The sequence below is a fragment of the Chroicocephalus ridibundus genome, chromosome 7 (genome assembly GCF_963924245.1).
Source record: "Chroicocephalus ridibundus chromosome 7, bChrRid1.1, whole genome shotgun sequence".
Classification (NCBI taxonomy): domain Eukaryota; kingdom Metazoa; phylum Chordata; class Aves; order Charadriiformes; family Laridae; genus Chroicocephalus; species Chroicocephalus ridibundus.
This window is the reverse complement of record NC_086290.1, coordinates 47,745,658-47,769,790: the sequence shown is the minus strand read 5'-3', so window position 1 is coordinate 47,769,790 and position 24,133 is coordinate 47,745,658. Positions and strand designations below refer to the sequence as shown.

General features: G+C 48.8%; 1 protein-coding gene across 1 annotated transcript in view; it reads left to right on the top strand.

Moving 5' to 3' along the window:
* The window catches only part of GALNT17 (polypeptide N-acetylgalactosaminyltransferase 17), a 219,033-nt gene that overhangs the window by 179,736 nt on the left and 15,164 nt on the right, over nucleotides 1-24,133 (top strand). The window contains exon 7 of the mRNA XM_063341566.1: nucleotides 21,350-21,535. Within this exon, the coding sequence (XP_063197636.1) occupies nucleotides 21,350-21,535 (186 nt within the window). The remainder of the gene's footprint in view (nucleotides 1-21,349; nucleotides 21,536-24,133) is intronic.

Sequence of the window (24,133 nt, the reverse complement as noted above, 5' to 3'; positions counted from 1 at the left end):
TTTTCAAAGATGTTTTCTTCCAGTGTTAGCCTGCATGTTTCCTGCTGGTTTATAGATTTTATATTTTAGTTTAGGTTAGTTTGGTTTAGTTTAGTTTGGTTTTGCTTGGTTTTTTTTTTTTGTTTTTTTTTTTACGATTTTATTTATTTATTATTATATTTTATTTTATTTTACTTTGTAGATGAGCTCAGGAACCTGTAATCCTTTGGCCAGCAGTGGCTGTGACAGCGTGCATCTCATCGTGACTGTGTTTGTGCGGTGTTTGGGTTTGTTCCTGTAGTTACTGTCGGTATAAGAGCGGGTGTATAACAGCTCTTGGGCTGCCTGCGCTCAGCAGTGTCTGCAGCTCAACTCCTCGCTCTTACGGCACGCAGAAATGTCTTCCACGGCCCAGCAGCGCTGCAAATGGGATTCGTTGCGCTGAAACAGAGTTGGGGCTGTTTTAAAATCAAGATACTTAGTTTTAATTAGCCTAACTAGCGCGGGAGGGGAGCCGGATGTTTCGGTGGGTGCGGTTCATCCTCCAAGGGTGCCCATCCCTCTCCATGGCCTGCCGGGGAAGCGAGGCGACCGGTGGGGACGAGGCGCCATTCCTGCGAGCAGCTAACGGCAAACCAAAATGAGCCTCGCTTAAAACTCAGTCCAATAAATCACTCCTCCTGGAGGCAGTTGGTGGAGGAGGCGTGGGTGCAGGAGGAGGAGGAGGAGGAGGAGGGCAGGCGGGTGGGCACCCGGCGAGGTGCTGCCGCGCGTCTGCTCCCACCGGCGTCCCGACATCCCGCGCGGGACCTTGGCCACGGCGTGGCTGCGTCCGCCTGGCAGAGGGGAAGTCCTTTTTTCACTTTTTTTAAACTAATCTCTTTATTCTGCTTAATAAAGACCTAATAACAGCTTGAGCTTCTTTCTGGTGACTAAATATTTTAGTCCTTATTCAATGTCTGGTGAGGCGCGTAGGAATTTATTACTGATTTTGATGGGCATTGCCTTAGGCCTAAAATATGCTGCTCCAACCAGACACACGTAGAAGCGCGCGGGTCTCCAGAGAGCCAAGAACATGGGGATGCCAACCCCGACCAGAGCTCTTCCTAAATGATCCCGTGTGCGGACGAGCTGTATAATACCCATCTCACCTGCCTTGAAGTGTCTTTCTGTGTCTGATTTCGCGGGATGTGCCTTTGCTTCGCAGCTGGTGGATGGAGATCATCCATCCCCGAGTCCTTTGCTGACTCGGGCAGGCGACGGTGTCGGCTGCAGCCACCCCCTCAGTGGCTGCCACATGTCCACTGCCTCCCCATCTTCCAGCTTGGGAAGATGAACCGTGTTATTCTTGCCCGTGCCAAGAAAAAAAAAAAATTAAAAAAAAAAATGCCGTGAACTGGTTACGAAAGTATTTGACTTGTCAAAAGCTTGTCAATCCTTTCTTCCCAGAGCAGAAAGGGAAAAGCAGAAAAAAGACTGGTTTTCAGCTTTCTTTTCCTTTTTTGGTGTGTGAAAACTTTGGGGTTTGGTTTTCATTTAGAAAATGCAGAAAGGGAAACACCACCAGTGTGAAAATGAAATACAACAATAGAGTTTGCTCAAAGCCAGGCATTTTCAAGAAAAACAGCAACTACAATGCCATTGTCCTAAGTAATTGTTGCTGCCTTTTGGAAGGAGTTAAATACCCCTTAATTGTTGATCCGCAGATAGTGTGGGGTGCGACCCCTGACAGCGCATAAATTAATTGCTACCTTTTAAACCGTGCATTTGCTTAACAGCTGCTATTAGTTCATTTTAAGAGATTTTACAGATCTGGGAGTAAACCCAAGTCCTTCTGCCATCATCACGAGATGCCGTTGGCAGCGCCGAGGCTTCGGCTGTGCTTTGTGCAGCATGTGCGTGACCCGGGAACGCATGATCTTAATGCAGATGGGGTGAAATCCTGTCTCCCTCCTGCTCGTATGGAGCTCAAAAGAAATCAAAAGCAGCTGGTGTTGGACCGGCTTGACACTGCCGCTGCTGACCAAGGGGTTAATTGCTGGTGTGGTGGTATGGGCTTGGTGAGGAGCGTCCGTAATTCAACGTCGTGTGCGTATTCTCCCAGTGCTCCCAGTAAATCAGTGCAGTGGCAGGTCAAGCCTGCGAAGCTCCAGGAGAGCAGGGTCTGTGTTTTTGTTCTGCTCTGGGTCGCCTTGCCTGGGATTGGTGAGAACGAATTTCACGATTGCAGTGTTCTTCATGGAAATGGAGTGTCCCTGGTGCCTGGCAAGCCCGCCCCGACTGGGCTGTGGCTCCCGGGTGGGATTTCTGCTGGGCACCTCAGTGCCTGCCCCATTGTGGCTGGAGCCAGGCCGGGCTGGGACTGGGCGGCACAGAGGTGGGGTTTGGGCAGCGGATAGCCCCAACCACCTTCAGCTGGGTTTTCCTCAGCAGGAGGGTGTTGGAGACCTGGGGAGCGCGTTGGTCCCTGGGAAAGCTGAGTCATCTCCCTCTCTGGTGGAGGCATCTATCTCAAAAGTAATTATACCGAGATGAAAACAGTCAGTGACAAGCTCTGTACCAGCAGTTTGAGTTCAGATTCTCATTTCATGCCGCAGAAGGATGAGTAATTCTAAATAGCTCGAAAGACATTTAAAAGCACCCAAACCATGACAGACAGAATATAGCAAATGAGAACAAGGTAAGTTATTACATGCTTTGTGAGCATATACAAAGCCCTATTATCACTGGTACACCGATACACACATTATCGGGGGGCTGTGTACCTGTAACGTGCTTCTCCGGCGTGGGGCAGGTTTGGGGACGCGGCGCCTGATCCTGTCTTTCCCCAGCAGCGCAGAAGGCTGTCGGCTCTGAGCTGGGTTGGGTAGCGATGAACGCAGATGTGCCGCCGCTCCATCGTGGTGCTGTCAGCAGGAAACCGCGTATTCAAAAATACGGGGGAACGCTTCGATGGCGGAAGGAGAGTCTTGCTCTCTGCCCTTAGACAGAAAGCTAAAAATTGCCAAGGAGGCAGGAGGAGAACGCCGGCCTTTCCCTGTCTGGGCTCCCCACGGAAAAAAGGAAGATGGGAGCATCCAGGCAGGCTTTTCCTCTGCCTGCAGCATGGTGTGCGTAACTGTGCTTCGCCGTGTGCTCGAGCTCCTCATTTACAGCAAAGATCAATGAGCAGCTTCCAGTTAAACTAATGAAGCAGAGCCGAGAGGCACGTCCCAGACCTAGAGCCTCAAAGGAGCAGATCAGCAGATCCTTTTGCACCTGGATGCATCTTTTTAATTTAAAAAAAAAAAAAAAGAAGTCTTACCAGGGTATTCTGATTGCGGTCTCAGCCCTGCTAGGTAATGATGGCCTTGGCACCTCCCAAACGAACCGCTGCTGAGTTTGGCATGTGGGACCACACTTAGGGCTGATTTAAAGCCTGTTGAAGTGGATGGAAGCATTTCCATTTTCCTTTAGGGACTTGGCTCACGCTTCACCAGTGTAATTTGACGTGGAGCTAGAATGCGGCCCAGGCTTCATTTTAGAGGGAATTTGGTTGAGGGAGTTTGGTTGAGGGCTTTTCACTTCTTGAAGGTCTGCAGTGACTTTAAGGCTGCCTGGTGGCTTACAGGTAGAATCAGATAAAATCCCTGAATGTGCCAGTATGACTGCAAGCCCACGGAGAGCGTCAGAGCAGCCCTTCTCCTGCATGACCTTGCTAGAGCAGAGGGAGCGTCAGAGGCAACCTCCGCGCCTGCCGCGATGGCCCCGCTTCCAGCAGGTGGTTCAGAAAAATTTGAGGATTGCAATCCGGGAGCCATCAGGGTGAGATCTTCTGCTTTTATGCTTTCTTTCCATCTCTTGTGGTTCCCGTGTGTTAAGAGAAAACTGCTATATTGGTCATTTTAAAATCGTACCAAACCCAGTAATGCCGATGAATTAGGCACTAATAACGATTGGTGTTGAAAGCTAAACAAACGCACGAGAAGTGAGTCACAGTGTCGTCATGACCTAAAGACACAGCACTGCTCATTGTCTCTTTTCTTCTGCGTTATTCACGTTATACATTCCGGTTTCCAAAACTCATTATTTCCCTTTGGGTTTTGAAATGCATTTCAAAAAAAGCCTGAAAAGTTTCCAGAACTGAAGTTAAAGAATGCTCTAGTTGATGAGAGTGTTTTGTTTTGCTAAATCTGAAATTTTGCTCCATTCACAGCTTCCATATTTATTATAATTTATTATAAATTTTGAACCTAATTGCAAAACCAAAAATAAAGACACTCTCCATTCTGATGAGCTCTAAATGAGGCTTGATCCATTATCTTGAAATGCTACATTTCCTTTTTTTGGCGGAATTTCATTGAAATCGCCATATTCCAAATTTTTAAAGAAAAGGTTTTGAGATGCTTTTGACGCATCTCTGGTTTCAGATGGGGCCAGATGTTTATATACTGAATATATACAGCAAATACCTGCGAGGTACAAGTGCGAGAACAGAGCGGGGCACCTCCTCATCCCTGTCCTTTGTATTCATGGTGCAGTAGAGTCTCCCAGAGCAAAGTATAGTGTGCTCGTCCCATAGAGCTGGTCTTAAAAACGTGTCCTGTGCCGCTGCTCTGGGCTTTGTTGCCTCTGTCATGCATTTGAAAGGAATAAAATAGAAGTAGCTGCTTCAGCAGAGAAGTTATTGGCGCTGGGGCGCCTTTGAATGGCAGGCTTCGTGTTTGGAGGCAAAAGCTGAAAGGAGACATTTTCCATTTTATGATTTTGTCTGTGGAGAAAGTCCTTTTAATCTCAATTTAATGAAAGCTGGCTCAAGATGTGTGACTGTGAGTGCTTGGAAGAGGCAGGAGGAAAAGCTTGAAGTGGGCTCCAAAGCAAGATGAATCCTTTAGACGAGGCAGAGTGTGGAACATGGCTGGGTAACCACCGTACGCTCAGTTGTCTCTAAGTACGGGCTACTTCATTTAGATAAATGGCTTGGGAAATACTTCATATATACATGGTGGGAGAAGTGGCAGAATAAATTAGCTCAGTGACAGTTACAGGAGGAGCACCCGTCTTTTTCGGTCTCTCAGACTAAAAGAACTGAGAATGGTCTGGCCTCGTTAATTGTTTACTCTTTATGGGTGATGTCTTTCATCCTTCTGCACTCCTGCTAAATGGCAGGGATTGCTGTTTCCACAGATAGAGCAGTTTGAATATATTGGTGAGAGTGCTGGTATAAAAGCACCCACCCACCCCACCTGGGCATCAGTAGCTTCTTCTGTTGCTCTTGCCCTTCGCCGGTGCCTCACAAAAGTCCATGAGCTACCAGAAGGCCCTACACAACAGGTCCTGTTGCCCTTCCCATCCCTGGCGTGCCAGCATGTTGTAACAGGTGACTTCCGATATATTAGGCCGGCTGAGAGAGGGAACAGGAACGTCCCCTCCGTGGACCAGGGCCGTCTCAGAAGCTGTGGTGCCTTGGCCTGAACGAGATGTATCTATAAGATACTAGATGTATAAGCAGATGGGTAGCAGGAACTTGGCCAGATGGGTGGACGGCATCACGAAGGACCTTAAACTTGCTGATTTTCTGGGGACGTAATATCTGATGGCAAAACTGGTTTGTCCCCACAAGGTAGGATGATTAATACTGGCTGTTAATTTCCAATTGTGGAAGCCTGCCTCGTTGTGCCCTCACTGGGAGCTGCCATGAGTACTTGAGAAGCAGCTGTGCTTTTGCTGGGTTTCTGTCCTGGTCCAAAACAAAGAGCTTGTTGCCTCTGGGTGTTGATGCCACCAAGGTCCTGTAGATGTATGGCACGCAGCCCAGCCTGGGAAGTTGTCTTCTGCTGAATTGCTTCATTGTCGAGGCAGAGCATGGCCAAACACAACAGGAAAGCCCTGTGGCGTTGCAGGTTGTGCTGTCCCATCCTAGCTGCACCCACACCACGTGGGCTCCTGTTTGTCCATTTTCTCCCATACATCTTCATCTGGAAACTCTCGCTCTTCATCTTCTTCCCATGAAACCACACTGCCTGCATCTTCTCAGCTGCTCTCTGGAGGCAGCTGATGTGGAGGAGCTGTTGTAGCACTGAGTGAAACCCAGCTGCGTCAGCCAGCCCTCCTGTAAGAGAGCTGCTCGTATGAAAGAAATTCAGACTCTTCCCTGGACTCTTTGCTCTCTGGCTGTAGCCAAGGGAGAGGAGAGCAGTTCACCTCCAAAGCAGCCCGGCTTCCTCCCCTGCCTGCTCCAGTTAGCCCTCCCCAGTCTTGGAGCTGCAGGAAGGAGAAGGGCTGGAGGGTTTCCCACAGGGCACTGAGTCCGCAGCACAGATTTAAAATGAGAAGATGGTCTTCTGTCCAGGCAGTTGCAGCAGAGCCTCTCTGGCCTTGCACAGCAAAGCTGCCAAGAAGGAGCAAAGCCCTGGGAGTCAGCCTGTGCTCAGCAATCCAGAGCTCTGCTGCTTCTCTTAGAGGCCGAAAGAAAAAGAGGGAACATTTTTAGACAGACCAGCCCTTCTCCATGAGGTGGCACACTCTACTCCAGGCAAAGGATAACAAGTGTGGTTTTTTATTAAAAAAAAAATCCCTTCTTTGTTGGTGCTAGCTCAAACTGAGATTAGACAGTCTCACACGGCCAAAGAAGACAACAACCCTATGTACCGGGGTCATCTTGAATCCCATAGAGCCCCATTGCATTAAATGCCATCAGAGCCCTCTTCTGGCAATGGCCTGAAGCAAATTAGTTGGCGAGTGATGGGAAATAAAAGCACAGGTTGGGATGTTCAAGACGTATCATGGTCATGACATGCAAGAGCCCTGGCCTGGCTTTTGCAGACACTTACAAATAGTGAGCTGCTCCCCCCATGGCTGCTCCTGGAAAAAATACGAAATTAAATCTTGCAGGGGGTTGTTGAATACAAAGACTTCACCTCTTTCTCAGGGCGTCCTTAAGTGACAGATTGCCTGGAGCTGGGGGCAGGTGTCACCATGTGCTTGCCCTGTTCTTCATTCTCAGCCGTGGATACCAGCACACGGTTGCCCTTGGAGAAGCCACCAGGCCATGGGTGGGAACACACGGAGGAGGCGGATGCCATCACGTTGGGCAGCCTGAAGTGCAGCCCGATTTTGGCAGACTTGGAAAAAAGCAATTTTGACTTAAAATACAAATTTCTACAGCAGGAGCCTGTTTTGTGTGCTATTCCAGACTTCAGCTGAAAAAACAGAAATATTCTCCCTGGAAATGTCTGATTAGAATATAATCACCATTTTCGCACTTTCTGGTGCTTTTTTGAGGCTCTCAGTTACAGAGGATGGTAATTGGTTTCTCTGTGTTAGAATAAAATACCTGAGTGTGTGCATTTGTAAGTACGTATACATATAAACAAATGAAAACATTAATTGTTTTTATCAATATGCTTCATTGGGAAAAAAAAAAAAAATCGTTATGAGCTCTTTTTACGGCTGTCTAATAGCTATTCAGGTGATGGTCTGTCTGAAAGCAGCATTGTGGGATTGTATCGCTTCCATGGCAGTTATTTCTAATTGGCAAATCAAGGACAAGAGGAGTTGGGGAAGAACGGATAAAAGACTGTGCTCCTGTTATTAAAATGCAGTCTCAAAATCGGCCTGTGCTGAGGGAAATGTAGTGCCGCCAACCAGGCTCGCAGTACCTTGTGCCGGGATTGAGGGCATCGTTATTCCGTAGAGGTTTTCTTTTTTTTTTTGAGGAGGAAATTAATTAGTGGCTTTGAAAAGGGGTGTAATACGAAAATAGAAACAAAAGGATGTTAGGTGATCTTAAGCAACAACCGTGCACTGGTAGAACTGAAATTCTTAAAAATCTATTCAATATTTAGCAAGACTTTTATACATAACGTCATGAGGGAAAGCGCCTCAGTGTGGTAACCACAGTAGCATCAAATGAACGTACAGTGTCCTATCACATTGAACACGTGAAATGTTAGCGTATGTTTCTACCACTATCTCTATTCTGCACATTTCATGCAAAATAAATAATGTGAGTTCCTAAACTCTGCAAATAAATCAGTGAGCTGAGTCTATGACCCGTTCAGAGGCGGTGTGATTTGCTTTGATCCAGAGAGTTCAGATGAAGCTCCTGCAGCTAAGCTGTGGAGCATTTTGGGAAATGACGGTTCTCACCAGCTTCCAGCACGGTGTAGTTCACTTGAGAGATTTGACTGTTCAGAAAAACAGTGGGATTTTTGCACATCGGAATTCCTTAAGGTTTATCTTTCAACACTTGGCAATATGCCTGCGTTGCCCACCTCTCTCCTCCTGATTCAGCTTCTCTGTTATAACTTTATTGAAGCTCTTTGATCAGTAGAGACTGACCTTTAAAAGCCTCCTAACCACGTCTTCCTTGTCCACCAACCTGTTGTCCTTATAGATCCCGGCCATGGTCCAGGTCCTTGTGCGCTATTTCCTTTGTGGGCAAAAAGGAATAGATGCCTTGATGCTTCTCACTTGTGTTTAGTTGTCTCGTCTAGCAGAACCACACGATGGATGGTCCCATCTCCTCCCTGCTCTAGGGAACCTAGAAATCATCTCGGACCACGTTTTCAGTCTGGTACCTGTGGACACTGGCTGTCCAGGAATTATTTTACAGTGTCTGTGAAGAGAGTAAGAAGAAAACGTTCCTTTGTGATGCACAATAATCTAACTTGGAGAAGTTCCTGAAGCAAACTGGAAAGTTTCACAGGACCCAGAGATTAGAAACACCTGTAAAACACCATAGTTGACATTGCAGTTTAAAATATCTCTAAAAGTCCCACTGTACAAAATAATTCCTTATATTCCAGTATTTAGAGCAGCCTCAGCTGAGGTTAGACTGCCATTGCACTAGGAACCATCCGCATGTGCTGTGACAGCCTCTCTCCTCATGTGATTGTGTCTCAGTTAGACTAGACGAGTTGTAAAAGGAGAGAACAAAGGTAGATAGCACGGAAATAACTTGTCAAGATGTTCAGTGGAAGAACCAAGACAGTATTTCACACTTTCTCTACCCTAGCCCGGAGGCGTCCTCACTCTGACCTCCAAACATCTGTCTTAAGCATCTCTGCACAGAAATTGTAGAATAATTCAGGCTAGAGGAGACTTTTGGAGGGCTGTAGTCCACTTCCAGCTCAAAGCTGGCCAAGCTTCAGAGTCGACTCAGCTTTCCCCAGTTGAGGATAAAGAACAGAGGCTCCACAGCCCCTCGTGGTCCCAGTGCTGGATGCTCTTGTGCATCCTGGCTGTGGGAGCTGAGCATAGGGGAGGCATCTTTTCCTGTTCACGTTAATATAAATAGTTTGAAATCAAAATAGTCACAGAACCAGAGCTCGCCGTATGGTGCATGTAGGAGGGAGGACAGCAGCCCTGGGAAGCTCCAGCCGCGCACCCAGCTGGCACTGCAGGGGCAGAGGGGCTGCGGCTCTGCTACCCACCCCTCTGCTCCCCAAGAGACTTCTTGGACTACGTACATCTGCAGGGGAAAAATAAGGAATTTGGGATATTTCAGATTTTTCATAAGCACAAACAAATACTGAAACAAGGAAGTGGTTGTGCCTCCGTGTGTTTTATCTTTTGCATAAAGTTCCTGCTTGGACCCGTCAAGTGCAGCCTTACGCACATTTTTGCTTCCATCCCTTCCAGATCGTCCCCCTCGCTGCACAGCCTCGTCCTCTTAGCTGTGGCTGTTGTGTGCTGCTTGAAGGGTTGAATTTCTGGCTGCTGCGAGCAAGCTCAAGTCTTCTGAAGTCAGTGGCCGCCTGCCCGAAGCATCAAGGAAACGCTGTAGTCTTTATTAAACTGACATCTGAGTATGAGCCCTGGCAGCTTGCTTTGGAAACTTTCGAAGATGAAAGAGAGAGTCCGGATGGATGTGCCACCAAGGTAACCCGATGGTCTTGGAGCGTTTCATGGCTAGATCAAGCAGCTGCGCCACAATTACCACCCTAAACGCTGCCCCCGAAGACAGGGCTTCCAAATTTAAAATCACAGCTCCAGCTAAGCGGCTCTTCTGTCCCAACGGGAGAAGTTTCAGGAGTTGGCCAGACTTGAAGGAGTGATGTTCAGCAGATGATCATGCCTACCATGTTGAGATGAGCAGCTGTTAGTAAGTTATTAATCTTAGAGAGCCTTTGCACAATGCTTTACCTGCGCACGTACCGGAATTCTAACATCGTTTTTCAGCGGAAGGATGAAGGCTGTCTGTGACAATGAGCTATCAGTGGTTGTGCTGATGATAGCTTCAGAGCCACGGCAATTGCTCAGGCTTTAAACTTTCGTACTTGCAAAGTATTCATTATTTCAAAGTACGAGACGGCTCCACTGAAGAGGGGATTTTAACGCTGCCAGGGAAAATAAGCAGATGGCAGAGTGACTGGCACGAATATGACAGAGCTGCCCCAGTCTCTTGACCATCTGGTTTGGACCTCTGTTTAACATTTCAAACTTGTGCACACTAAGTCCGTCGGCAGCAGACTTGGTGCTGGGAGGGGAGCGCGTTGGGCTGTGGCACACCACAGCCCACAGACGAGGGTGGCTCATCTCCGCAAAACGGGCAGAGACTTCTTCCCCTCTAAAACAAGGGCCAGACGACAGCCAGGTTCCAATTTTCGCTTGTGCTGCCTGAGCTGCCCGCAGGTCGTGACTAAAGCGACAGCCTGGTGCCTGTGGCAGCGCAGCATCGCTCTTGGCTTTGGCGGGACCAAGGAAACGGGTTTTGCGCCGGGGCTGGCTCCCTCCAGCTCTTCTGGACATCAGCTCTGAACATTTCCTCACGTCTAACCCACGATCAACTAAAATACAGCAATAAAATTGAGAGTGGAGCATTTTTCAAAGGAATGTCTATACCGCTGGTGCAGACATGTCAGCTGGTGGCAGAGCAGGCCTCAGGCACCGGGGATGGGCAGGACCCTCTGATGCCCCTCCTGAGAAGAACAAGATGTAAAACGAAGGTAGAGTGCCTTAGATAAACCCGACCGTTTGTTTCAACGCTGTTGTTCAGAATCCTTTTTGAGCATAATGGAGAAAGACAGCGGTGAAATCATCAGAGAGCTTTGGAGACGTTGTCAGTCTGGCTTTGAGCACTGACGAGGCAGGAAACACCTCGTGTGCGTATGTGTCTGTGCGTGCTCACTGGCGGCCGCACCAAATAGCACGCACACAGACACCGCGTGCGTTTCCTCCCTCTATGTTTGCATGCTCCGGTTCTAAACTCATGAGCTGCTCTTTTTGACAAGTTACTTGAGCAGAGGTTAGGCTGAGTCACACTCGGTTGTATCCATCTATGAACGTCTACGGAGGAGCTCGGCTTCCTTCCAGCGCCTCCTCCATCAGCGGTGATGAGAGGGGATCTGTAATTACAGCTCACAGCAGCCGCAGTCGTGATGTGCTGGAGTTAAGAGGGCTGGAAGGGGCTCGGTGGAGCCGGGGTGCTGTCAGCTCCGGAGCTGCTCCATCACGCGCCTGCATCTCGCTGCATAAATAATTCTGTTTGAGAACTGCCTCTTATGGTTAAAATGATATGTGGCCCCTTCCCCCCGCCTCCCGCCGCTCCCCACGTGGAATCGTGTTAGTTCGACGGACGGTCTGCAGATAATTTTCTCTAAAGGCTTTCTTGCAATGAAAAACAGATCAAAATTCTGTCGAACTATTTACGCTATTTTATTTTTACAGCTTTGACAGAAATGGTAATAGGGAAATGAGATCAAGATGCTTTTGGTACATTACTGGCAATAAAAAAAAAATACAAAAGGCGCAACCTCCAAGGAGTTCAGGGTCAGATCCTGCCGGTAATTTCTGTACTATGAGCGTGTAAAGCCCAGCATGCTGTTCTCCTTCGGAAAGGGCTTACAGGTATTGTTGATGCTGTTTTTAAGGCACTTGTCTTTTATGAGTCTGTAATAATCTTTGCATTATACTATTACAACATAATCAAGTCCTTGTCACGCTGCCAAGGCTGATCAGATAACGTGAAAGCACTGAGGAATTTTAGTGCTGAAGTTATTAGGAGAGACCCAGATTTATACCACGATAGTTGCAAACCACTGCAGCATGGAGCTGGGGCTTCGTGCTCAGCAGGAACGCCGGTCTCAGCCGTACAGGGGCTGGCGATCCACATTTTGGCTCCAGCCAAGGCTGGGAGTTCAGGGTGGAGAGCATCTCCCCGGTTTCACCGAGCATTTGTAAGATGTGGATTTACAAATACCCCCTTCCTCTTTTTTTTTTTTTTTTTTAAATAACTTTTGGAAGCGATAAAACGGCAAAGCTACAGCCGCTCTGGTTGCTATAGTTTAATTTTTCAGGAATTAAAATATCAGTCCCAGTGCACTGAGAAGCAAAATGCTCCTTTTCGTCAGTTTATCCGAGCCAAGAGGATGCGGATACTTGTCATTACAGCTAATCCTCCCCATGCTGTGCTTTGTGATCGCAGCCTTTTAAAGCCTCCCGCCAAGCCCGTTCTTAGGTATCTTATCTCTGATAAAGTCAAATCAATACCAGTTGTAGCCAGGAACGATGCGCTATTTAGAACGGGTTGTGTTGCATTTGTTGGAGAAGGACGGCATAAATTTTGCATTGGCAAAGCCTCCAGTTTGAGCGAACGCAGTTGCGGGGTGGGGGGGCGTGTATCATTCTCCTTGAACCGGGGCAGCGCAGAGAAATCGCCGCTTCGCATTGACGTGAAGCTTGCTTTATTCTAACGTCTCCAATATGGCAAATGTTAAACTATTTACGTTCCTTGCTGTGTTAAGAGGATGGAAACCACCGCTATTACCTGGTATTGCTGTAGGTTAGAATTTGCGGAGTGAATTGTGCACCTGAGTTCCACTCTCATTTGGCATTTTTAAGTGGCCATTATAAAAGGAATGAATTTAGTAATCTCAGCAGGTAAGACATTTGGACACTGGACAATCTGGACCTTTCTGTTATTGGTCTGGCACGACATAGCCAGGAACCTGTCCAAAGTTGTATCGTCCATGAGGATAAAATGTGAGATAAGGAATGCCAAAAAAGAAGAGAATTTATCGTTTTAAATGTAGTATTACTCTCTCCTCCCGCTTCCGTTCTTGGCTTGAATGGATGTGGTCTGAGATGGTCAGGCCAGGACATGGGCCATTCAAAAATCATATTTTAAGGTGATGGCAGGTGAATACCACGTCTGATCTGGCTGCTTGGCCCTGTTCCTCTCGGAAAGGGTTTCCGTGGCCTCATGAGAGAGAAAACAATCATTTAACAACGAAATGCCTTTTCCCGTTTCAGCTGCAGGATGCCGAGTCTCTTTGCTTCTTCACAGAGGTTTCCAAGATAATTCATTAGTTGTTCAGGGTGAAGTTGTGTTGAGATTTCCAACAAGATGGTCTCTGTTGAGTCCGTCAGTGCAGGTGGTGTCCCTGCCCGCATGGTGTTGCCTTCTTCTGAGGTCGATGTACCAAAGAGTTTGTCCCTCCCCATTCTTAGAAACACTTCACCATCCGGTGGGTCTGTTTTTGGGTCCTGTTTATAGATACAACGCTGCAGCTTTGCTGGATCTATGGCAAAACGGCCTCAAAGGTGGTACGGTCGCTGCTGTTGTGTAAATTCTCACACCACCAGCTGTCCCTTGTTGTGATCTGTGAAAACGCACGTATCCAAATGAAAAGGCAGTCCTCTTCAAGGAGGGCTTGCGTCCACCTGCAGAGACCCTGAATACTCTATTCCACTGCGGTGGAAGTAAAAGGTTCCCAAACAGAGCTCTTTTTCCTTCTTTTTTTCTCCCCTCAGTACGTGGCTTCTTAACTCACCTTCATGTAATTCAGCTTAACGTTTCCGCTGAAGCTCGTGCTGTGGTTGTTGCATGAGACAGTGGCAGTCACAGTAGCTTGAGGGAGCACTTCAATGATGATACAGGATATAGCGTGTATATATATACATAGAAGATACAAAATATTGTCGAGCTCGCTGTGTGTGAGTCGTGCAACTTCTGATTGTCGCCCATAAACAGGCGTCAGCTAATGGCGTGGAGGTGTTTGTTTATCAATATTTGGATTCAGCAGGCTTGCTGTGGTACGTGTCTCTCGCCGCGCCGTCAGAAGGACCTTGTGCCAGGGGTACAAAGAACTACAGCTGAATTACACTTGTAAGTACCAAACCGTAAGGTTTTCTAGAGGAAGCAAGGCCAACACACCCCGCCTTTGCTCTGTGCTGAGGATGCTTAAATAACAGGCACGTCCTGCGTTACTTCTCTCTTCAAGAGGAATTTTAAGTGTAAGGGCCGGTTGCTCCTGCTGTTTACTCCTCCTTGTCCAAGCCGTCGCTGTGGGAATCCTTCACCCCACTGCCGGGGGGTGAGGAGTTTGGCTCTGGCTGCCCTGCCCCACCTCGGCAGGGTCTGCTCCGGCCGCGGCCCCGCCGAGGAATTACAGAGGTTTTGGGGGAGCGACTTCTTCATCCCATTCCTGACCCCATTGCCGCTCTGGCATCTCGGGAGCCGGGACGTGGCAGCGCGAACTTGGGCCTGGGGACGTCCTCCCCCGATGTGGGACCGAGCAGGGCCGAAGCGGGAAGAGAAAGGACAAAACCAGCTTCAGCTACGTAGCTGGAAATGTATCTGGAAAAGTGTTGTTTCTTCTGACAAAAGGAATAATTTGGAGAGATACCGTCTCTCAGAACTATACGAGGGAGCGTGTGGAGAAATGATTATTTCTTTGCCTTTTTTGCTGTTCCTCAATTTTATGATTTAGGTCTTTGTTCCGATACATTCCTTATTATTTTAGCTGCCCTGGGTAATTGTGTTTTTCCCTTAACTTAGGAAGTTACTTTTAAAAGAAAGGAGGGGGGGCGAAGATAAGGCAAAGCTGTTAAATGGGAAATCTATTGCTAATTAAGGCACGGTTTTGCTAATCACCTTAGAAATGAAGTTATCAGCTGAAAAAGCCTGGAGTTTGTGTAATGAAAGTTAGGAGCGGGTTTTTTCCCCCCGCCCTGTTTCCTTCTGTCACAATACATTCCGAGATTAAAAGTTTACCTTACAGACTCATCTTGACACCATTAGACATGATGTCTCTTTGCATTAACGGCAGGCGGGCTCGAGCTGTTCTAGGATATGTTTCAGTCTGAATAGTTAAAATTTGGCAAAGTTATAAGCAACTAAAGTCGGGATCCTTTAACGGGAGCCGTCAGTGCTCATCGTGGATGTCACGCTGCGCTCTGGCTAGAACGTCCAGGACCCAAGGTAGTCACTGTCCCTTCTTATATTTTTTTTTTTATTCTTATTATTATTAATGATATCCCAGGGATGAGGAGGAAGCAGAGCATTATGTAAGGCAGCGGCCCCGGGGGAGCAATAGTACGGATTTTGCTCTGGAGATGGCGACGGATGAGAGGAGAAGGTGCTGTGCTGGGACACCGTCCCGGCGCTCCCCGGCTGGCAAGGGGGAGAGGAGCCCCCCCCCCGGCCCAGTTTTGCCCCTGGTCTTGCAGAAGTCCTTCTCTTTTTCTTGATGCCGGCTTGCTTTGTGCAAAAAACAGATGGCGAGCCCAAATTCCCCTCTATGGCTTGCAGCCACGTGAAGGGAAGCGGGACGTACGAGTTATTCTGTCATCCCAGGGGAAGCAGCCCCTGCGTCAGTGTTTTCTGATGAAAATATTCTCCTTAAGCTAATAATTCTATCTTCTGCTTCCCTGCCAGTGGGCATCATGGCATAGCAAGGACTGTTTGCAGAAGGCTGGGGAGGGGAACAAGGTTTTCTTAATACATACGCATTAATTTTTTTTAAACGTATATTAATCTTTTCGCTGATTCTTCTTCTAGAGCTGCGGCCGTGCCCTCCCCTGTGTGTGTCCTTTGCCGCTCAGCGGGTGCTGGCACCCGCAGGAGAGAGCCCCGAGGGACCCCTGCTCCGTGGGGGGAGCGGAGGGGGACAGCACGCGGTGGAGGAAGCAGCTCTGACCTGCCGGAGAGGATGGGCTGGGACAAGGCAGCAGCTCCCCCTGCTCAGCAGCATCCTCCTCCTTGCCCCAAGTACCATCCAAGCCACATCTTCTGGGTTGCTCCCTCCAAGCAAACCAGACCCCTAAAGCGCTAATAGCGCTGGCGCCACCAACCTGAAGGCATGAGCTTGGCCAACCCCTCCGACATGCGTTTCTAGCCCTGCTCGACTGGAGAGCGCAGACGATGCCTGGAGCCTGGTGTGGCACAAGACGGGCTTTCGGCACCCTCCTGGGTGGTGGGTCTCCTCTGGGTCACCCTTGTCTGCCTGGCTGGCTCCTTGGACATTAGGCAGATTGCCAAAAGCCCTTTTAGTTAAATAATGCTCCTTGGGAGTAATTGCTGGCTCTGGCAGACAGGAGCAAAGTAAATTGATAGCTGCAGTATATTTTTGAGGGCAAAGGGGATCCTGGGCAGTAATTGTTCTTAACTGTGTAACACTTGGAAAATTGTTTCTGCGGCTGCTGCAATGAGCTGGTCAAGTGAAACTGGGATTTTCTTGCAGTCTCTGTTACATGCATAAAGGGCCATCGGTACGCTGTGTTTTCTGAGCAGTCTTCCCTTCTCCCTCCATTACCAGGAGTGCAGTAACCACCGGGGACGTGCGCTTCCCCAGGGAATGGCAGGGGGCCTCCTCCCTCATCTTGCTCCCGGTCCCCTCTAACTGGCATGGACACCACTGCTCTCCAGGATGCTCCCAAACGCTGCGGTTACTCCTGTCCTAGCCAAATGAGCCAACAATGTGCCCTTGTGGCCAAGAAGGCAAATAGCATCCTGGGGGGCATCAAGAAGAGTGTGGCCAGCAGGTGGAGGGAGGTCATCCTCCCCTTCTGCTCTGCCCTGGGGTGGCCGCACCTGGAGCGCTGTGTCCAGTTCTGGGCTCCCTGGTTCAAGAAGGACAGGGAACTGCTGGAGAGGGGACAGCAAAAGGCTACCAAGATGATGAGGGGACTGGAACATCTCTCTTATGAAGAAAGGCTGAGGGATTTGGGTCTCTTCAGTCTGGAAAAAAGACGGCTGAGGGGGGATCTCATCAACACTTATAAATACTGAAAGGGTGGGTGTCAGGAGGATGGGGCCAGGCTCTTCTCAGTGGTGCCCGGCGACAGGACAAGGGGTGACGGGCACAAACTTGAGCATAGGAAGTTCCACCTAACCATGAGGAGGAACTTCTTTTCTGTGAGGGTGGCAGAGCTGCCCAGAGAGGTGGTGGAGTCTCCGTCTCTGGAGGCATTCCAGCCCCGCCTGGAGGCGTTCCTGTGCCACCTGCTCTGGGTGACCCTGCTCTGGCAGGGTGTTGGGCTGGATGATCTCCAGAGGTCCCTTCCCACCCTACCATTCTGTGATTCTGTGTAAAAGACATACAGAGTGCTCCATAAGAGCACTGTAAAAACAACTGTGATTTTACAAATGGAAGCCAGAAGGCTGATGGCAGAGGAGGTGTCTTGGCTGGGAGATGCACGTGCACAAGAGGCGCCTGGACCTCCCTTGAAGCTCTGCTGCCATACTGCGTCATGCCGAACCTCTCCCCATTTCGGGTTATCCCCAGTGCAGGTCACTGAGGTGCCGGCTCTTTCCCAAGCGCTTCACGCACCCATGATGCCTTCGTGTTTCCGAAGGGTGATTAGAAAGCAGAGCTGGGTCACCCCATCACTTCATTGCGATGAAATCTCATGCTCACCAAAGTTTGCCTCCTGCATGTGCAAAAGCTTCTAGAAAGTAGATGGCCGATGCAGTTTCAGCGGTACTCGGATATTTCACTGCTGGTGAGGAATCGCTGCTTTTCCATGCTGGATTCTTAGGACGGTCACATTTTGCCTGGAAAATAACTGCAAGTATGTTACCCACCAGCTTTCTGAAAAACACATCAAAGATCTCTGGATGATGGATTTGTTTTCCATTTGTTTCTCTGGGATTTCTTCACTAGAATTTAGTGTTAACCAGTTATTTATAAATCCAAGCGTCTTTCTGTATGTTTGATTACTCCCGTGTGTAGACTGATGGAGAAGTTATTGAGTCACCGTCATTTACTGGAGGGGAATGCTTCTATTTTTAATTCTGCGTCTCTTTACGGGTGAATGAATGGCAAGCTAATAGTCGTGTTGAAATTTGAATGTCAGAAAATAAGGAAGAAACTTGAGACTTGCTCGTCATGTTTAACCTGCTGTGTTACATACTCTATCTGAGTCTTTAAAGATGCCTTTACATACCATCCATGCCTATTTTATAAAATTATCATGATTTCAGCCTGTGTAGGAAGCAATATAAAAGACTCTGCCTTGTTAAATAGGCTAAACATGAATTAATTTGACAATACCTTATTTTTCTGATTGGTCTTAATGTTGTGCTGGCTCTTGATTACCCATCTGCTGTGAGGTAATTCTTCAAGGAATTAGCAGAAACAACGCGCTGGACTGATTGTCCTGTTAATGCTGTTAGTTGTGGTAAATAGAGTATCTGATTTGCTATGAACATGAAAGAATTTACTTAATAGGAAGGTAATCTATTTGTTAAAGGTCTTTGGTGGGACAAATGGCTGCTCAATAGGGACATAAATGAAGGTTTCCCAAGAACCTTCTGCCGTCAGGGGCTGAGCGCCCCAGGGGTGAAGTTGCTGCAGGTTGGGACGTCAGGGCATCAGCGAGGAGATGACCATCAGCCTTGCTGGGAGGTCGGAGGTCTGCTGAGCCCTTTTGGTTGTGGCGTCTCGCAGCTCGTCTCATTCTGGCACCAAGAGAACAAAGCCCGGGGCCTTTCTTGGGGCCGTTCACGGCTCCACAGTCATGGTTATTGCAAGAATAGAGCATCACGCCGAGTGCGTGGGGCATTACCCCTCACGCGTGATGGCCGTGGAGGATGTCCCCTGGATTGTGGTCACCTGTGGACCTGTTCACATGCATTTCTGGATGTCAGCAGGAACAAAAAGTCCTTGCCAGGCCACATGAGAAGAAGCAGCATCTTCCTGGGGCCATGGTTTACTCCTCTGTACACCGAGGACAGTGATGCCGGCTGCCACTTGGCCGATTCCTGTGTAATAGTTCTCCCTGCTCCCATTGTTATCATCAGAAATGTTTATAAATGCCTTGTAAAAACAGTTAGATTTTTTAATTTATAATGATAATGTAGGTTTTATTTAGGAGATGGAAGTATGGCCTTTCCTTGCATAAGTGCTTTTTTCGAATTCATTTTTTACTGATCTCTCTGGAACTGGCTTGTGGATACGTATGTGCATGATGCCCAGCACTCTTTTTCTCTCAGCTTATTACAACGTGCATGTTTCAAGATAGTTTGTGCAGATCTTCTAGAAATCTAGGAAAGCTGTCTAGAATAAAGCCGTATGACTTCTTTAACTAAAGCATGGAAAGGCAATATTGCACCTTTACTGCTAGAGGCAAGCTGGCTGGAAGATGACATTTTAATTGCGTCATGGTTTTTACGTTTTTGAAATAATTATTCTTGTCTCAAATCAGGACAAAACCTAACACATCCCCAAAAGTACAAAAACGGGTGGTGCTGGGGATCTTCCAGCCAAGAGCAGAGCTCGATGCTCCTATTTCACCGAGACATTGAGAAACTAAAGAACTGAGCAGGCAAGAAACGCGGGCACTTTCTGTCAGACTACGGCCTTGGGAACGTGCCTTTAAAAATATGTATTTTTTTTCTTTAGAACTGCCTTGTTCACTTCTTCCTTGCTTTGCCAGCCCGTGGCCTGTTGCGAAACTTCGAGCAGACCCTGTGGATTTGCTGGCCAGAGGCGAGCATGGTTGCGGCTGGGCGGGAGGGACAGAAAGGTCAAACAGCAGAACAGGGGCAAAACGTTTTCTCTTTTTTTTTGCTACATGTTTACACACCAGCTAATAAAATGGAGCTCTGATTTTTTGACGTGGGCTCCTATAATCTGTAGCACTCAATTCATGTCCAGTTTTGGGCACCTCAATACGAGAGAGAGATATCGAGGCACTGGAGCGAGCACAGAGGAGGGCAACGAAGCTGGTGAAGGGCCTGGAGAATAAATCTTACGAGGAGCAATTGAAGGAGCTGGGACTGTTTAATTTGAGGAAGAGGAGGCTGAGGGGAGACCTCATCCCTCTCTACAACTACTTGAAAGGACATTGTAGAGAGGTTGGGGCTGGTCTCTTCTCACAGGTAATTGGCGATAGAACAAGAGGGAATGGCTTCAAGCTGCAACAGGGTAGGTTTAGGCTGGACATTAGGAAAAAATTCTTCACTGAGAGAGTGGTCAGACCCTGGAACAGGCTGCCCAGGGAGGTGGTGGAGTCACCATCCCTGAATGTGTTTACAAGTCATTTAGATGTGGCGTTGGGGGTTATGGTGTAGGGGAGAACTTTGTAGAGTGGGGGTTGATGGTTGGACTCGATGATCCCAAGGGTCTTTTCCAACCCGAATGATTCTATGATTCTAATCAAGAACAGCAGGAGCAGCGGGATCGCCCCAAGGGAAGAGGTCTCCCTCCTGCGCTGCCCCTTTCTCCTGTCGCCTGGGCTTGGGAAGTGCCCGTGCCCTGCGTTGGGTCGGCCAAAGCCACCGCTGAGAGATTAAAAAGGGCAGCTGATATGGCCAGGAGGCTCCTGGTGCTGGCGGGAGAGTGGGTTGAGCGGGGTCGGTAAAATTTAGGGAAGGCAGATGGGATAAAAGGTGGCGAGCCTGGACGAGATCCCAGGAACGACGGGTGTTGTAGCAACTGAGCAAAATGATAATGCAGAGCAGACTGCAAAATAGGCGAAACTGGGATTATTAGACCTGTTTGGCATATGTGTTTGTAATGATTGCACGGTGCCTGGTGTCCTGAATCTTTAATTTAAGATAAATAACTTCTTGGTGAAGTCAAACAGGGAGGGAAGAACCCAGGTATGGCATGTCTTTCCCTGAATTCCCTTTCCATGTGATGAAAAAACAGATCTCAAAAGATTTTATTAACTTGTAAACTGTGATTTAAGGGAATTTTAAACAGCATGTGAAAGAAAAATAATGAACAAATGTTTTCAAGTGGGAGAAATCTGTCCCTGCCATATGTTTCACTGAGTCATCCCTTCTGCAGGCGGAGATCTTGCAATTGTTTCAACTATTCCAGTCGCTAATCCTTTTTATTTAGTAGCAACATGCCTGTAAACTCAGCACCCGATCCTACAGCGCATTAACAGCACGTGCTGGATACCGGATCCCTCTAAAATTGACGCGTGTTTTGCTCTGGGCAGAGGTTAAATTCTCCCCGTGTGTCTTGCCTTTGAGCAAAGACCAAACCTGGCGGTGTGTTGCCACTTGCCAGCTGGATGCTGTGATGCTCTGCGCTCGCCGGGACGGTATACAAGCCTCAAACTCCACCACTTCTTTCTCTTTGATTGATATGCGGACGCTTCGCGTCACGGCGGAGCCCAGCGCTGACGGTGTTGTGCGGTTGCGTTGCAGGTGTGGCTGTGCGGCGGCAGCATGGAGGTCCTGCCCTGCTCCAGGGTGGCTCACATCGAGCGCAAGAAGAAGCCCTACAACAACAACATCGGTTTCTACACCAAGCGCAATGCTCTGCGGGTGGCCGAGGTGTGGATGGACGACTACAAATCGCACGTCTACATCGCGTGGAACCTGCCGCTGGAGGTACGGCCATCGCACCCTATCCTAAGCCTTCACTCCGGTTAAAAAATTGAATTACAGAGCATTTAGTGGTCCTGGGTGAAGGAGAGCCTTAAATACCCCAGGTCACATCCCCAGAGTCAGCAGAGCTCCCTCGGTTTTGACGGAGATGCTGCAAAACTTGCAGACTTTGGAGGATTTTCTACTGTTCGCATCAGCCTTTTTATTTTCATTTCTAAAAATTAAACCTGTATTGTAGTGTTTATCTCCCTGTTGAGTGTTTACACAGCGTGAGGTTATGTCGTTACACTGCTCCGCAGATGGAGTCTGTCTGTAACGTCGGTTGGCAGAAGATTATTAATATCAGCATCATTAGTGCAGGAGGTGTTTTCCTGCGGCTCAGGCAGGTCGCTGTCGCGTTCAGCCCAACTTGGGTTCCCAGCTGGCAGATGCTGTCACAGCCCAGAGCTTGCTGCTGACGGCGTGTGGTCCAGGTTCCTGGGCCGTTTGCTTTCCCAGTGCTGGGAAAGTCAAGGCCATTGGCGCTTAGATGCCGTGTTCAGAGGTAGAGGATTGGAGGTTGGTGGCTCACAGGAGATCCCTTCCCAGCAGCACCACGTGCAAGCGCTACAAAACCACTCTCTTTAAATAGCTTTGGTGCTTATATTTAATTTCCGCACAGAAAGGGTTAGGTTTTCTTAGATCTGACGTGTTATTTTTCGTAACCTGGCCATGTCACAGCCTGGTGTGTCTCTGGAAACCCATGAGATCCCACCAGCAAGACCATGGCCAGGGGACGAATCCTGCACGTGGACCTCTCTAGGTAATTCCCTGCTCTGTAGGTTCCAGGAGGGCTTTGTGTAGGTCCAAGGCTGCTGCTTGGGCTCCGGTCTCTGTGCAGCTTATGTCTAATCATGAAACCCAGGAGCATCTCCTGCCTCCTGGCTCTGATCACTGCCTGGAGCACGCTGGGAGCTCCCTGGGCTGGGCCACTGCCCCCATCTCCTGCCTCTGGTCCTGCCAGAAGGAGAAGAAGGGCTGGTGGGGAGGGGGAGGCAGCGATGCTGTCCGGGTGATGGGTGGGATGAGGGTTCGGGGTGTCCCCCGACACGCACTCCACCAGCAGTGTGCGAGCGCTGGGCTGCCCTGTTCAACGCGAGGAAGAACCGTTGCCACGAATGGCCAGTCCCCAGGTGAGCTGTTATTTACAGCCACCCTTTCAGTGCTAAAAATAAACACCAAATATTCGTACCTTGCAGATCCCACCCCTGCAAAGAGCTGCTGCGGTCCTGATCCTGCGGCGGCAGCGGTCCCGGCTGGCAGCTCCGGGGCCTTTCGAAAAACATTAAAACATAAAAACATGAGCTGCTGCTGCTTTCTGATGAAAGGTTCCATCTGGGGAGAGTTACTGGCATTTTGAGCCACGGTAGTTGCCGCTTCAGAGCGCAGTAGAGAGCACTGGGTACCTGGGAAGGGTCGATGAGCTGCCTGCGCTGCCGGTTTGGCGTCCTGGGGGGGCTGGGGAGTCCTGGATTAGTTCGTTACTGAGAAACAGATGAATCGTGATGGAAAGAAAAGCTGTTTACCCGGCGAGCTGCAGGAGGGCGCTGGCTGTGATGGCACCGCTCCAAGCCTTTGGAGGGGCAGAGCGTTGCCCGTGGGACTGCGTGATTCCAGGTCCCTCTTAAAAAAAGGTTACTGATGGGCAGGGCTCATCAATTCCTGCGGGTTCAGCCCGGATCCTCAGGCTGATTCCTTTTCAGAGGTGAGGCACCTGCTCAGGAACGGCTTTGGAGCACGGCAAAAAGGGATTAAAATTCTTCGGGAAGCCACAGGTCCTGTACAGCTTGGAAAAGGCAGATCCCAGGAACGGGCACTGGGGGTGGGTCTGGGGAAACAGGTCTGGGTTACCCTAAAAACAATTTGGGATTCTTTTTTTTTCTTACCAGTGAAATTGATATTTAATTTTAGAGAAGCCTTGTCTGACAGGTGGTATTGTGCAGGGGGGTGTCGATAGACGCTGAATTATTTTGTGATGCCCCTGTACTCAAAACCAAGCCGAACCCCATGCTCTGAATATTTCAGGTGCCGACTGGTTTGTGGTCCCGCTTTGCTCCGCGTCCCGTCTCGCCCACTCAGATTTCAGCCTGTCCTACCTGCCTACACTGAATCATCTTTATTTTTACCTATGAGCTACCAGTCACGCATTAAAATGGTGTCTTCGCTAAAGCGGAGTGAATAATTCATTAGAAGATCATTACAAGCATTGTAATGGAAAATTGCTTTCCCAGCTGTATTTAATGATCACTGCAAAAGACAAGAGCAGAAGCTAAAATAGAGTAGGAACCCAGACACCTGTAGGAAGGAGTGAAAGGGGCTGCAGCGAGCTTTTGGTTTGCTTCACCTGGCTGCTGCATTAGTTCCCCAAATTCTGCAATGGAAGAAAAGGTGAAAGGGGGGCGGCTCCCTTCAGCCCCTGCTCCCGTAAGGTTTTCCTCTGGGGACAGATGTCGTGGCTTTGTCTGCTTTGACATCGGCTGGAGCCGTGGGGTTCCTCTGTGTCTCCAGGGAGACTGTTTCACCGTGTAATTGTCCAAATTGTCAAGAGGTTTTTCTGAGGTT